The 16813-nt window shown below is 36.3% G+C and overlaps 1 protein-coding gene across 4 annotated transcripts in view; it reads right to left on the reverse strand.

Moving 5' to 3' along the window:
* LOC131074915 (uncharacterized) overlaps window positions 1–16813 on the reverse strand; it is a 168793-nt gene that overhangs the window by 61906 nt on the left and 90074 nt on the right. For all 4 annotated transcript variants that reach the window (XM_058011655.2, XM_058011653.2, XM_058011652.2 and 1 more), the window contains exon 8: window positions 6649–6790. In XM_058011655.2, the coding sequence (XP_057867638.2) occupies window positions 6649–6790 (142 nt within the window). The remainder of the gene's footprint in view (window positions 1–6648; window positions 6791–16813) is intronic.

The following is a 16813-nucleotide window of genomic DNA, read 5'->3' on the forward strand; positions in this document are numbered from 1 at the left end:
GTGGGCATCCTGTGAATCCTTGGACCCTCAGGTATGTGAATCTGGGGAATTGAATGTACCAAGATCCAAACCTGCTTATCAAATCTTTGGCCTCTTGTGTCAATCGTTGATGAGTGCCTCCTTGAAATATCCTGGTGATGTACATTAGGAATGCATCATTGACTCTTTTGAAATGGGATTTCTCTTGTACATGCAATTGCGTATAGCGATCATATGCTTTGAATTGACCCTCCTTGTTTCCCACAACACCTTTGCAAATCAATCCCTTATATCTGTAACATCTTGCCAGCATGTACATGATGTAAGAACTCATGTAAAAAGTCTTCGTGTGCACCATTTGTCTTAGCTGCTCATCTATGCTATCACTAATTATTTTTGCCCAATTTATCATCTTGACACTGGAAGTGATTTCTTCAACGAAGTAGAACATCCAAGGCTCAAATGAGGAGGTTTGAGGACTTCATGTGACTCTGTTTAGCAACAGGATGAGGTCTCCATACTCTTCTATGAAATCCATCCTGAAAAGTTTTTTAAGCATTTTAGTATTATGAGCCCTTGGCTTTTGCAACCATTGCTTGTTCATTATTTCAGCACAAGAGGAAAGTTTTGCTTCAACAATTCTTAAAGCTTCCTCCTTGGTCTTGTATATGGTGGAATGATAATCTGGAATGCCAAATGCTTCTTCGATGGCCATCTCTCCAAGGTAGGCCAGCACTCTGCCATCAGGTGTCACAACTTGTCTCTCTTGGACGTTGCAATGTTTGGCGCATTCTACTATCAACTCGTAGCACTTCATAGCTGGAGGAAATCCAAATGCTTGAACAATTCCATTTCTCATCATCTTGTATGCCCATACATTCTTTTCTTTAAGTCATCGAGGTCCACATGGCCAAGGTCAATATCTCCAACCTTCATCCACTTTGTTACGATCTTAGATTCCAGGTGTGGTCCTTTGTTGTTGAACTTCATCTACGACTTTCTGGAAATCCCTCCTTGAGCTGAAATCTACCACCAGAAAAACATGAAAAATTCCTAAGTTAGAAAAGAATAAAGGGGGGTTTGATATTTGCTTAAAGTAATTTCGAAGAATAACTCTGATTTAACTCATGAAATTCTTGAAATCAAACCAAAAATCAGACTAAGTTAAGTGTGATTATGAAATTAAAGCTAAAAATCAGACTTCATGAAATTTTGGAAATTGTGAAATCAACTCTGATTATGAAATTAAAAAATTCTGAAAATTAAAATTAAGTCTGATTATGAAATTTTCTGCCTCCAAAACTGTAAAAACCATAAAAATGAAAAAAGCAACATTGATCTTAAGTGAAATTCGAAGAATTTGAGATGGAAAGTTCTTGTGCAAGTCTGCAAAATTAGAAATTCAGACTAAAAGAAGGAAATCTTGAAGTGTGAAAGAAACTGAAATTCTGAAAATCTGCCTTCAATCCTTTGTAAACCTGAAAATTTTGATGAAATTCCTTAAATTGCTTCCAACTTTGTCTCCAAATGTAGGAATTAGTCCAAATTCCTCTAAATATTGACTTGCACCTGCAATTCACTTCAAAATTCGCCTTAATGCTTGAAAGTGATTCTTTCCTAAACTTCAACTTTCAACCTTGAGAAGCAACTTGTGAGTTACATGAATGCCAATGCTGTTTATAGAGAAGTCAAACCCTTGCTCTGCTTTGCTTTTTTGTTTTAATGTTTTTTTTGGAAACAAATACGGTCATGTTTTGAACACCAAATCAAACCTTCCCTTTCTTTTTTGCTCTATGATCTCAAAGGCAATATCTTGCTTTCTTCTAGAAACTTCTTCTTATGACGAATTTTATCTTGATTTTGAACTTTCAACACAGCCAAAAAAAACCTCCTTATGGCTAACTTTATCTCGATTTTAATTCTTTTGCTTTAATCCACCAACACTTGCCGAATTTTCCCTTTATCCACCTAGGGCGGACTTTGTACTTAAACAAGGAATTTTCTCAATTCCTAGGTGGACTTACTACTTGTTTAGGGATACTCTTCATGTTGCCAAGGCGGACTTGCTATGAATCAAAGGAATTTCCTCATTAAGAAGGCGGAATTTTCTCTTGGTTGGGAATTTTCTCATCTTGAGCATAGGGCGGACTTGATGGTGAAACAAGGATTTTCCTCATTGCAAGGGCGGACTTGGTGTTAAGACAAGGAATTTTCCAATACATGGAGCGGACTTAGCTTTCAATCAATGAATTCTCCTCATTAGGAGGACGGACTTCATACCAACTCATGGATTCTCCATGTTTCCTAGCTTGGAATTGGGTTGGATTCAAGAATTCTCTCTTACCTTGGAGCGGACTTCATCACAACTCAAGGATTTTCCTAAGCAATTCTAGGGCAGACTTCACATGCCAACAAGGAATTTTCACTAAGGCTTAGGCAGACTTCATGTGATTCTGAGGATTTTCCACTTGCCTAGGGCAGACTTGGTGTCTAGACAAGGAATTTCTTCCTTGAGAGGGCGAACTTCATATGAGGTCAAGGAAATTCCTCATAGTTAGAGCGAACTTCACACTTGAAACAAGAAATTCCATGATGCGGCGGACTTCACATGGAATCAGGAAATTCTTCCATGGAAGGGTGATCTTGATGATTGAACAAGGCATTTCTTGATTGAAGCTCCAGACTTAGCCATTTTCTTGTGATCTTCAGTTATCTTTTTTTAAATTATCCTCTAGATTCAAAGATGGCTCCATACCTGGTTTGTTTTGGATGAATTCTCTTGGCTTAACATTTTTCCTGACTTGATGATCACTTGTGATCCTGGAAAAAGAAAAAAGCAAAAAGCAACTTTCTATTTTTAGAAAAAGAACAAAAAAGCAAGCTCTTGGATTGGCCCCAAAATGCCAAAAACAAAACTTTCTTTTTTTAGAAAAAGCAAATTTCCTAAGAAAAGAAAGTCAGAATTGATCCCAGAAAATTGTGCTTTTACTCCTTTGACCTGTCTGAGCACATCCGTAGCATCAAAACACTCTTTTGACTACTCTTTCTCCTTATTGATTTTGATGACTCCTCTAATTTTTGAAAGTATTGACTCATTTTGCAAAGGCAAGAAACTAGAGACAAAACCCTAAGACACCAAAACACTACCCTAAAAAGCAAAAACAAGGGGTCCCCATTTGCAATGGGGCGATGTGCGATTTGTCACAACAAGTCCATATGTCAAGTGATCAAATTTGCAGATCTAGAGAAGCCATGCTTGGGAGAAATTTATGAAGAAAAAGATTCCATGTGTGGAGTTAAGAAAATAATAGATGCAAAAGATCTTTCTTTATATCCTTTGATAGAAGAAAAGATACATGAAAAATCAAACAAAATAACACACTCCTTCACTGTGTTGTCTATGCCTTAAATCCTAAATGGTATGATATACAAGTAACCAATAAGAGTGTTCTATAGGAGAATAGAAAGGTAATAAAGGGATTTGGGGCTGCAATAAAAAAGATTTATGGCTGAGGTGAGGATGCTTCAGTTATGAGTCAATAGAATAAGATTTCACGTGTGCATGGTGATTTTTATCCTGTGGAAACTTTATATGATATGCAAGCAAAGAAAGATCCTATAGAGTGGTGGTGAAACCATGGAGGAGAAACTCCTAAATTGCAATCATTTGCAATGATATTGCTCTCACATGTAGCTAGCTCTTCATCTTGTGAGAGAAATTGGAGTACTTATGGTTTTATTCATTCACTAAAGAGGAACCAATTATGATCAAAAAAAGCAAAGAACCCACTTTGTCTTCTATCTCATGTAGATCTTGGGGACAAGTAGAGTCATTCAGCAAAATGGGACCAAATTTCACCTAATGGAGAAGATGCAACCATGGTGGATGAAGTGGTTGAAGCGGATGGCCATAGTGATTTACCCCCAATTCTACTACCAAAAAAGGGAACTTGAATTTGAGAGTGATAAGTATTTGTAGAGCATCATAGTCGAGGACCTTGATATGGATGATCACAATATAGAAGTGATGTTAGATTTCTGATTTTTGTTTTTAGTTGTGTATGAGCTTATCAAGCTAATGTAATGGATGACATTTGGACTTAGGGTTTCGATTAAGATAACAAATCCACTAACAAGAAAAAATTTACCATTACACTGAAAGAGGGGTGAACCTAAAAGATCTAGCCACAATACAAATTAGGAAAGAGCTGAAATTCTTATTAGATTCACTAGTTATGTGTTTGCCCCCTCTTTCTAGTTGAAATTGGATGGTAATTGTGAAATTAGGGTAAAACAAGGAATGATTGAAGTAAATTGTCGAAAACAAACTACTACAAATATCCCACGGAGCCACAAACTGAGATCTAAGTAAAATAAGATATTTAGAACCTGTTCCCAGAAGTTCGACCTGATTTACCAAGACCAGGTAGTGCAAATTCGCCCTAGTCCTCCAAATTTTACTTCGTCAAAAGCTGAAACTATTCGTCGTTGTCGACTCTGTCAGAATCCCGGAGTACAACTCCTGAGCTTGTTCCTTGAACACAGAAAGAAAGGAAATAGGGTTGTGGATAGGGGCTTTACTTAGGTCAAACCCCAGTTTAGGAATTAACCTTGAATTGAATAATGTAAATACTAAAGTAAATGCTAAGGAGATATACTTTAGATCTGCAATTGTTGATGATGATGCAATGCTCTTTGAATGTAATCACAAATATTGAATGTCATGGCATGACAAACGCATGAACATTAAAAACCTAATCACACACACATGCTTGCATGAAGATTGATGCAACTTTGCTCCACAATGCTTGAAAGATGAAATGCAGCCTTGAATCTCTGAAAATTCTTAATGATGAATGTTTCACAAATGCACGAATGTTAGGTATGGAATCTTAGATCCAAAATGAATTGATAGGATGTCTTTATATAGGGTTCCCTAGGTAATTTACCGATTAGGTCGACCTCCAACAGTCAAGTGTAGCCACGGGGACCAAAATCTATCAGGGAGGGGGGAGAGTATTTGCCCCATTTCAAATTGGGTCCACATTATGGGGGGCCAGGACATTTTGGGGTACCCTAGTCCAATACCAAGGCGCTCCATGCCCTGGTCCTCCAAAATCAAGACCAGCCAATCAGGAAATAGAGGAGTACAACCTCCGGGACAAGGCCCACCCAGTGGTGTCAACAAGTGACATCAGGGTTGGAGCAAAATGGGGCCAAAACGGGCCTGGGGGGAATGAAAATGGGACATGCTAAAGTAGGAGCACAAACATGAGGTGTAAATTGTACCGGTTACAATTTTCAATACTACAGCTATCAAGATTTCTAAATTTCAATATGTAATCTAATATCAAATATGTAGTGTGAATTGTGAACTCTTTGACACTATGGCATTTGTCATTTGTGTATTTAAACTTTAAAGTTAAAGTTAAACTTTACCATTGTTCTTGTTTTGAAAGTTCAATGTCAGATATTTTCTATAAATTATTAAGTTATATTAAAAAAAGGCTTTCCAACTACCCCATCCCCTATTTCCAAAAATAGACGTTCTGGTACCAATATCAATACCAGTACCGGTCTCTTGGCAACCTTGTTAATTAATAATATGCTTTTGTGTGGAAGGTTATTTATTTTTTATTTATTCATTTACTTAATAAGGAAAGGCATTTTATGGTTTAAAAAATTAAATATAAACTGTTGAAGCATACGAAATGAAAACATATTATCACGTGACTGCCACAATAAAATGCAACATGAGATGCTCATAAATAGCAGTGATAATGAAAACTGTATCTTGGAGTTATGTTGACAGTCACAAAAAAGAGAAGCAAAACACATCACGTTTCTACACAGCAATTGTCAGCAGCTACAATGATACCTAGGCATATGGAACATTGGAACAAAATGTAAATCAGGGAAAATGCACTTCTATTACTAGGAAACCTGTATTTGCAAAACCATGTGTCTATGAAAACTGTGCATAAATAACAAAATCTAGATAGAGTTAATCATCATCCACTAGATGAAATGATTCAGACCTTAACATTAGAATTTAGCACAACAAATAAGCATGACTACTTTGTCCATCTTACGGAGACCATGGATCCTGTTTAGCATCAAGTTATTCCCAAACACCTAACACAAGCAAAACTAACAGAAAGTTAATAATATTGTAAATTTTGGATGAATCTAGATAGAGTTAATCATCATCCACTAGATGAAATGATTCAGACCTTAACATTAGAATTTAGCACAACAAATAAGCATGACTACTTTGTCCATCTTACGGAGACCATGGATCCTGTTTAGCATCAAGTTATTCCCAAACACCTAACACAAGCAAAACTAACAGAAAGTTAATAATATTGTAAATTTTGGATGAACCTTCACCAAGTTCATCCCACTTCCCAAAGTAGGGTGTCCTAACTTTATTAGACTGACACCTAACACTAGCCCCCAACAATCCCTAAAGCACCTACTCATTACCCATCTAGCATAAAGTTGTAAACCACCATTTTCAAAAAAGACTACTGGCTCTAAGTAATGCCCAGGCCAAAAGTTTGGGAGCATTATATTTTCAAATAGGATGCAAAGTAAGATTAAATTTCATAACATGCTCATTTCAAGATGAAATACAGTAAACCAAGAAAGAGTCCAACAAGTACTGACTTTTTCGTTCATCTTCTCTGACATGTCAGCATCAACCATTATAGCTTGGCCCTTGGCAAGATGAGCATTTTCTTCACGTGCATATCTGCGCCGTCTTGCAACACAGACTGCACACAAGCATCCATCCTTATGCTGATATTTACTGCACAAGAACCAAACAAATATATAAGCATGCTAAGCGACATTTTCCCCACTTTCAAAATCAATAACATGAGATGTCCAGTTCTTTGTGTTTCCAGACAAGTATTCATTCAAGTTCATTCATTGGCCTCCAATTTTGTGAGTAGAAAGAGGGCACATCCCATGTTTGACCAAAATAAAAATCACTGGCTGATTCAATTTAAATCATTCCCAATTGTTGTGCAGTTTCCAAGACAAAATAAAAGTTGTGTTCAGAACTACATATTATTGAGATGTGGCAACAATCCTAGACTGATTGTAAAACAGATTGAGACCAGTCCAAATCCTTCTTATGTATTAATATATCCAGTAAATTTTGAATTCTAAAAATCTCTATCCGTATTACAAAGAAATATTATTCAAATCAATTCAACATTCTTGTAACAAGAATATCTTAGAAACATGGTTATTTGATCAATAATTGATTGCAAACATTACTAATTTCCATATTCTAACTCCAAAATGATATCACTCACATACTCCAAAAGAACTAAAGATTGCATCCTTTGAAAATTTCAATTAACATGTGTATCCAAAGGGAGAGAAACCAAGAAAACCAATGAGAGTGAAAGAGATAGATTCCAATATTTTGGAATGTTTAAAAACCAAGAGGAATGTTGTGTGACTGCTATTATAAAGCATCTTGGATTATATGAATGCCATTTGCCATAATTACCAAACACAAGCAATATTGTAGACTCGAGAAATAAATAGATTTGGAAAAATGTGAAAACATTTTAGGTATGAGATAAGATGGCAAGTGTTGTCAGATGCCAGGGGAGGAATAAATTTCTTAGATGCAGTTCTAATAAGTTAGGAGCTTTGACAACAATGGAAAATCACAAAATTCACAATGCCATCTCTGTGTTGCCTATCCCAACGCTTGAATAAAGGGAAAACGGTGTGAAAGAAATTTCAATTCAAGAGGTAACAAATTTTTTTAAAGATGTGATCTCAGAAAGACAACATTGAATAAAATTTGAATCTAGCAAATTCAAATAGATTTAAAGCTTCTCTATTGATGATAAGGTGGCCCTCATGATGCCAGCTTTGTTAGAAAGTGCCAAGCATGTCCTAATGTTTGTTGATGATTTTACAAAGATTTTTGGCAGTTTTTTTCCTCGAACAGATATAAAATCTTGATTGTTCCAATGTTGAAAGATGTCATTCAAGATCCAAGTGAAAAAAGAAATCAGATTACTATACAAAAATCAAGGTGAGGATGGGGAAAATATTAATCAAACACATTTCTAAAATTTTGCACCAAAACTTGCATTCAAAAGCAGCTCACTCTTCACAACAGAACAGAGTTAAAGGAACGCATCAATCGTTGAAATGGCCTAATGCATGGTGAAAGAAAATCTTAAAATAGCTAAAAGCGAAAAAAAAAAAAGAAATACAATGGTGTGTTTTCTCAATTGATGACCCACAAAAGCATTGGAAGGCTTAACAACAACCATCTGCAATACTTTTAAAGCACTTCTGCATGGACATCCCCAAGAGAGGAGTAAGTTTCATAACAAAACCATAATTTTTTTCATCCATGGATAAGGTCAACAATCTAAGTTGCTGAATCAACAAAGTTATTTGCCAATTTCGATTACAAAACATCCCAAAATTGGAATGGACAAGAAAATGTGTGAAATTGCCCAAGGTTTGTCATTTATCACATTAAACCATTTTTTCCAAACACCTCCCAAACCCATACAATTCCACCCATGACGTGGTGTTTGTAGAATGATTCCAAGGTGATTCCAAGCATCAATGGATTTCTCATTGACTTCTCAATTGCAGAAAACAATAAAACATGACACCCAATTCCTTCAGTTAATATTACATGCCAATTTTGAACCACAGGAGCAATGAAAACATTCACAAAAGTCCATTCGAATGTTTTTTCATTTTTGTTTCTGCAAATAGGGATGCAAACAAGGTAAACGAAGTTATGAAAGGGTATTTGGCACCACAGCTCAATAGCTGCCATAGTCCTATAGTCCTAAGTGGGTCGACAACACTACTCATATATATGTTCTAATTTCTATTTTTAACCTTCATTGTTCAATGTATTTTGATATAGATGTTCTATATTTAACACTTTTTTTTCATTTTAAAAATTAATATTTAGCATTAAAAATGAACTCTATAAAAATAAATTAATTAAAATATGAATATATTATATGGTTTATTTTCTATTTTGAGACTAAATAGTAAATACTATATTACTATATACATATGAATATATGTAGTCTATATATAATATTAGTATATTGAATAAATAACATACAATACTTCAATTTTTATATAAAAATAAAATTAAAAATTTTAAATAATGCACAATACAATTTTTATTTCCAATTTAGCACAAACCCAAAGGTCAAAAAAAATTGTCAAGATCATCATCATTTGCTTCAAGTTCAAATTCAAAATCATTTGAACCCAAAGCAGTGCCACTCCCACTGGGTGCATCAAGTGTAGGTATCTCATCACCATTATCCATAGTGACTCTAGCCAGATCATCAATAGTTGCATCCAAGTTGGTACACTCAAGGGTTACATCCCAAAGCTTCATTGACCTATCCTTGTATTGTTGTTCCTTATGTGTTAGAAGATGCAAATTGAAATGAATATAAACCAAGTCTTATGCACTTTTCGAAGCCAACTAGTTACGCTTTACTGAGTGGATAAAGGAGTATGTACTCCAATTTTGTTCAGCAATAGAAGAACTTGCAATTTGTTGAAATTGGAGAGAAAACCAACAAAACTTAGAAATAAAAGATAAAAAATAAATTAAAGAATGTTAAGTGCTAAAGTCTACAATACAAATGTTAAAAATAAGAAGTAAAACAACCTATGATAGAATCATAATTGCAAGAGGTTGGAGGATGTAATGTCCCCATTTTTCCAGTGATCGCTCAAGAGTCCTAGTTTCACCTGTTAGCCACCTACAGAAGTGAAATCAGTGGATAGGAGATGTTTGGCTCACCAGGAGGAGCTATACTTGATCAATTTTGGAGCCTGGTGAAGACTTATTCAAATAAAGTTTATAATAAAAGCTTATATAAGCTTATAAGAGGTTATAAGTTACTTTTTCCTATTAATAGAAAATTTTAATATAAGTAACTTTATGAAGTTATAACTTTATTTTACAAAAGTAACTTTATAAGTTACTTTATGATTGAATAAGTAACTTTATATTAAAAGTTACCTTGTACGTCCCTAGGAGTATAAAACATTTTAAAAAGGTGGACAAATGTTAATGATGAAATAACCTTCAGGCTGGGCGTGGCTTTTGAGAGAAGAAGATTCCTTGGAATCTTAAAAATGATACCCTTGGAAGTTCGATGTAGGGTTTAGAGGTATGAAGGAAAGGAGGCGATTCATTTTGGAGGTATCTTGATTCATTATTTTTCTTCTATTTGATGATTTGAGGTCTGCAACAGCACGTATTAGCTATGGCAGCCATTGGAGGACGAAATCCCTTCCAAATTTGAATGTGTGGACGAAATCCCACACTTCTAGCAACACCATGGTAGCATTGTATGAACAGTATTTGACCATTAAGGGTCATAATCTGCAAAAAACCACCTTCCTCAGCTCTGGCCAGTCCGATCCAGCAATTCTGGGCAGTTTGTAAACGGTTTGCAGCAAGTTTAGCAGTCTGATTTGCAGATCGTACCACTTCAGGTAGGGCCGTACCATCATCTCTTGCCTGGGGACCATAAAAAATAAATGCAAGGGTTTAGATTCAGTTTTATAGCTCAAAATTTATTGTCAGCAGCAAATAAGAAGAAGTCAAGGGTTTGTTTGGAGAAATTGCATCATACTGGAGCTACATCAGCGAATTAGTGGGGAAAATAGGGTCAATTTGGTGATCTCTCCTGGCAAGATTTCAGAATAGGCTTCAAAATTGTCAATTATTCATTCAATTGTTTTTGATAATTATTAGTTGGGAGAATAAAACATGTTGGAGCAGTTAGAGCATCTTGGAAGCTTCTGTAGCAGCATCTTCATTCAATAAAGTCAATTAAGAAGCCCTCCACGCAAGGCGTTGGACTCCTAGTAGGCCAATTTGGCATGGTAGTGTTGAAATTCATTTATTCTTGGCATTTGTTATTAGCTGTTAATAAATCAGACATCCTGAAATTTAATGTCAGTAGTTGTAAATTGTTTCTATATTGATTTCCAAAACTGCATTATTTATTCTATCATTCAAAAACCTCAAAAACACATAAAAACCAAAAGAACCTCATGAAAACCAAAAAATTATATCGCTGGTCAAATATTCAGTTGAGACAAACCAATCAGATCAGATTTGTGCCAATCCCTAGTTGGCATCTTTCAGAGGAACATATAATCTTGACTATGGAGGTACCACCAATTAATACCATCCATTTTGGATTGGTCATTAATTGCAAAAGGACTATGACTTCTTCCTGAGATAAATAAATCAAACTCTTTCCTAACCCTTTCCACCACTTCAGGATCTATGAAGAGTCTAGCAAATGCTCGCGTGTATCCAATAGCAACTTCAAAATCTCTATATGATGGATTTCTCCCTGGCAAAAAAAGTACTTCATTGCCATAGCACTTGGGGGATAATGCATGTGCAAGGAGGTGCAATGGCACGGTCATCTTGTTCCAACGATGAAGAATGATTTTTTCCACCCTTTTGAAAAATACTTCTTTGAGGTCATTCTCTTTTTTTTTCTATTATGACTTTGATTTTTTCTATCATGGTGACCATGCCATCATAGACTTCCCCCAAACATGTTGTATTTGTATCAGTATACATGATCATACACATGATAGGCTCAGTGAAATTCAAGACATATACCACACGATCCCACCAATTGTCATCCAGGATCAATGACTTAAGTCTTAACCTTTTGGGCCCTTTGTAAAATTGATTGCTTCCAAACACCCCATTGGTTACTAATAACCATGGCACTCAATGCTTGTTTCACCTTCAAAAGTCGTCTCATCACTATTGTATGTGATGAAAATCAGGTCTCAGCAACCTAGGTTCATGTTAAAAATATGTCAACAACACATTAAAAAATATTATATACATATTAAACATGGCATAAATAAAATTAATTAAATTTACCTTCCGCAATTCCAACTTCAAGAAACTCTTGAAAATAGCTTGTGACATATGGTGGTTTGTCACAAACATTTGGATCTCCTCACCCTCTTGGTATATTTCCTTCACCCACTCTATTTGAGTGCCAAATGCTTGCATCACCAAGTTGAGGGAGTGTACGGTGCATGGTGTCCAAAAAATGTGTGCATATCTTTGCTCAACCAAAGCACTTGCAGCCCTACAAACCTTTGCATTGTCTATAATGACTTGAACAACATTTTCATGACCCACCATATCTATGGAATCAAAGAGGATTCTGGAAATGAACCCTGCATCTTTGACCCTCACAATCAACTACCCTCAATAACATTGCCCCTTTGGGGGACACTGCAATAACATTTATTAATGGACATTTTTTACAATCTTTCCATCCATTAGAAACAATAGAAACACCCAATTCAACCCAAGAATCTCTAATCGGTTTGAGTGATGTCTCTACAAAATTCTTCTCTCTTTCCAATAAGGTGGTGCACACCTTTTCATACCCAAGACTTGTGAAACCAGAAGGTGCATTATTGATTGCCGCCACCATCTCCTGCAAATATGGTGATCTCACCAAATTGAAAGGAAGACCATTGGCATATTTGCAACATGCAATTTTTTGCTCTATGATATCTCTTGCTTCCATTTTAAATGCCTTGTCCAATGGGCCCCTTTTGCAATAAAGATTGGGATTTTCTACTTCATCTTGCATAGAAGGTATCTCCAAGAAAGAATGATGGGAGGTCTTTTCTGGTAGTATATGATCTTTGGGTATAGTCATTGGTTTTTTGCTTGCAAATGGATTAACTCTTAGTTTTTCTCTTGCTATAGCTTGATCAGCGTCTTCTTGTTCTCTAATAAATCCTACTATTTGTGTTGCAGACAACCCTTGCTCATTTGGCCCTACACACATTTTAATCACTTTCCTAGCAGCGCCTCAAAAGTGACGTCTCACTCGATAATACGAACACCTATAATTGGTTTTACAAAAATTACAATTCCATTTATTTCCCCCACCTCCTAGAAGTTGTTGAAGCATTGTAGTATAGTTTTATAAAGGAGATCCCTCTATCAACTTTAAAGTTTTGGTTTTAAGTCTTGTAAACCCACCCACTGATCTCGAACTTGTTGCCATTTTGATTTTTTTTGGTTTTATAAGAAATTAAACATGTTTAAATTAGAAAAAAATAAATTTAAAAATGCAAGATTACACAATGTAAAAGCTAATGAAAGTATGAAAAAACATTATAAAAAATAGTAGAACGTGTTTATCTTTTTCTAAAAAAAAAATTAGGAAAAAAAAAACTTGAAAAAATTCTTTAAAAGACCAAAGAATACAGTTAAATGCTTACCTTAGATGCTTGAATCTCCTTTGTGCAAGCACTCCACGAACGATCTCCTTCAAAAAAATCACCTAACCTTCAAAATGTCAAAATGAAAACAAGAGAATGAATGAGCAAATGAGCATATTTTAGGTTATAATGATGTTATAGGGGTCCGGATTAGGGTTTTTCTTTTTGAAGGCAAAAAAAACATGTTTTTTAAGTCACGTTTAAGTGACTTGCCGACAGTCCTAGGTATGCACCAAGTGTGGCCCAAGTGCGCCCCAAGGGCCCCATCTTCTCTGTGGGTCTACCAACCCACAAAGAACCTAAGGGCCATGGGGCACACACGGGCCGCACCTGATACATAACCAGTTGAGGACCCGAACTCGCACGAACCTAGTCTGGGCACGAGGCACAGGAGGTGCGAACCCGGTAACTCAAGTGAAAGTAGAAAAGATATTATGAGGTATGTTGAAATGAAAACATGGACTATCACACAATGTCATGTCCTTGCCAAAACTAATCACAAACTGTGTCATGTCCCCATATGAAATACTAAGCAGATCGCTTGAAAGAATAAACTCAATAAATATTTATTTATAGCAAATATTAGTTGGCAATGTTAATTAGCAATACTGATCAGCCAGCATACTAGTCGGCAATATTAATTAACAAATACTGGTCAATGTTGTGTTTTTTATGCACTATGAAAAACAGAATAAAATACTAAGTATTCTATCCTCTCTTGAACAAAATCCTCCCAAGTGCTAAACTGCGTGATAAATGGGACGACTCCAAGGTTTCAAACGTTAGATCTTGACATGCTCTTGGATAGACTATGTGTTTAATGTGATATTGTTGGAATCACAAGGTGGACTTACGTAGAATTTTGAATGCTTGAATGTCGCCGGAACGTGGAAATTAACTTGATTGAAAAAAAAGAGGAAAAAGGATGAGGGATTGAGAAAGTTAATCTAATCCTAAGAATGTAAAAGCCATGGACAATCTTTGGTGAAACTCAACTAGACTTTGCTTAGCAACAACTCCACAAAGTTTAGTGCAATCTCCTCAGGTAAGCGTTTGATGTTCCAATCATTACCACGGGCATAGACACCATCAAGACGATGAATATCAATGAAAAAGTAGCAATTGAAGTTAAGCTTGGCTAAGATGGATCCAATTGACTACGCAAGACACTTTACAATCAACAAGGTGTTAGTAGTATGGATATACGAATTTCACCATTGATCATACACAAAGTTCTTCCATTCATCTAAACAACATGAAATTAAATGAGAAGTAGAGACCATGCAAAGTGCTGAATCAACACAAAAAGTTCACCATATCTTCAATGAAATTAATATGTTGCTTACAACAAAGTCTTGGAAACAATCTTTGTCTTCTCATCCTACTCTGTTGTACCTACTTGTTATCTAACATCTATCAACTATTCACCATTCTTGAGCTATTAACCTTTACAAATGATGTAGAGCCTTATATAGTGCTCTCATTACAATGAATGGCTCAAATTGATTGACAATCAATGGCCAAGATTACAAGATACGACCCCTAATTAGGATTTGTTACACCCATTGCATAGCATTTAATGCTTGACCAATGACAAAATTACATTGAGTGGGACACATGTCCATTAAATTATTCACCAATAGATGGTGAGGGAAGGTACATCGAACTCTATGCCCCCATGTGGTAGTTATCCACCTTGTTGGATGAGTCAGGTGCATTGAACCCGGACACCTTATCTTGAAGTGATGTGATTGGATAAGTGATGATTGAGTGCCACTTTAGCTAGCTGCTTCTTATAACTCATCACAAATGTAGGTGATTGAGGCATACCTCTTGATACTCACCATTTCCAAGCGCCTGCAATGAAAAGTGGGATGATGGTGGGAGATACTCCCAAATTGCATCATCTTCCTGACTTGATCACCTTCGCCCTGGAATTATCTCCCTGATGTGCTGACAATAATTCTTGGATTTCCGGAGGAAATTCAAGATTGTGAAAGATTTTGTCCTTTAGCACGTGCACTCTCATGCTTGCTCTTGTGAATCTTGTGCCTCCTTGAACTTGGAACACCTCTATGTGATGAAATCTCTCTCTTCATGAAGCAAGTTGACATCCTCACGTCGCATATACCTCCTTGTCTTGAAGTGCAATGTTGAAAAAGCGAAGTATATGTGTTGAATTCCTTTGATGCTACGCCCTATACTTGCTTAAAAGTGTCTTTCTTTGTGATGGAAGTCATCCTATCCGCTGCCTTGCACAAGCTTTGAGACTTGGAGTGTTGCAATAACTTGGACCCTCCTTCATATGCTGAAGTCTCAAACAATGTGATCTTCATGTTGTATGTGAGCTAATGAGCCTTCATCTTGGAGCTAATTCCTTGCATGTCCTCATCCACTTCAAGTGATGAAGTTCATTCTTCCTTGCGTCCATAACCTGAAAAGCAAACGAATCTTGATCAAAATGAAGAAGAGACCAATATCAATCTTAAAATCTGAGATGAATTCCCTTTACTTGACCTCTGATTTCACATTTCAAAGTCTGATTTTGTGTCTCAGGTCTGATTTATGTTTGAGATCTCACTTTTATATGTCTGATTTCTCACTGTTTCTGATTCTATGCAGGATTGGGCTTTTATGGGGTCAAAGGAAGGGCGGGCTTTTGACTAGACAAAGGAAGTTCGGGCCTTCAAGGGGTCAATGACAGTCATCAAAAGTGATCAGAGATTTAGAGGTGCATTGACAGTGGCAGGTTGGGGTTTTCATAGGGCATTGACAGTTATCTCTTCCTCCCTTTCTCCTTTGCACTCCCTTCAACATTAGATCACTTGCATGATGTGCTTGATCTTCGAAATCATTCATTTCCTAACAGCATGAAAGAGCATTTAAGTGTTCACTGGAAGTCTCCAAAGAAGTTTGGGGTTTTCATTAGGCAAAGGAAGTGCTCATGAGGTAGATCGGGAATTTAGGAGGACAAAGGAAATGCTCATGAGGTAGGTCGGGGATTTAGGAGTGGAAAGGAGATTTAGGAGGGCAAAGGAAATGCTCATGAGGTAGGTCGATGATTTAGGAGGGCAAAAGAAATGCTCATAAGATGTCAGCTTTGCTAGCTCAATTAGCTGATTCAAGGCATTCCCATTAATTGCAGGAAGATTTGACTTAATCCCAATCATCACTATCTCCTAACTCAAAGTTCATCTTGCTGAGTATAAAGATCCTATCACCTTGATCGAGCTTTTAAGGCAAAGGAAGTGAGTGAGAGCTGGTCAGACTTTCAAGGGAGCAATGACAATGACCCTAAGCCTGATCGGGCTTTCAAGGGGTCAAAGGAAGTGACATCAAATGTTCAATTTCGCTCCTTCAATTGCCTTGTTTTAAGCCAATTCATGATTGTTTAGGCCTTAACCAATCTTCCTTTCAAGCATTCCATTCTCCCTTGACGATTCTCCATATTCTAACTCAGCACTTCATCTCTGATTTTGCAAGCCAATGATGATCAAATGGAATGATC

Source organism: Cryptomeria japonica, chromosome 3 (genome assembly GCF_030272615.1).
Source record: "Cryptomeria japonica chromosome 3, Sugi_1.0, whole genome shotgun sequence".
Classification (NCBI taxonomy): domain Eukaryota; kingdom Viridiplantae; phylum Streptophyta; class Pinopsida; order Cupressales; family Cupressaceae; genus Cryptomeria; species Cryptomeria japonica.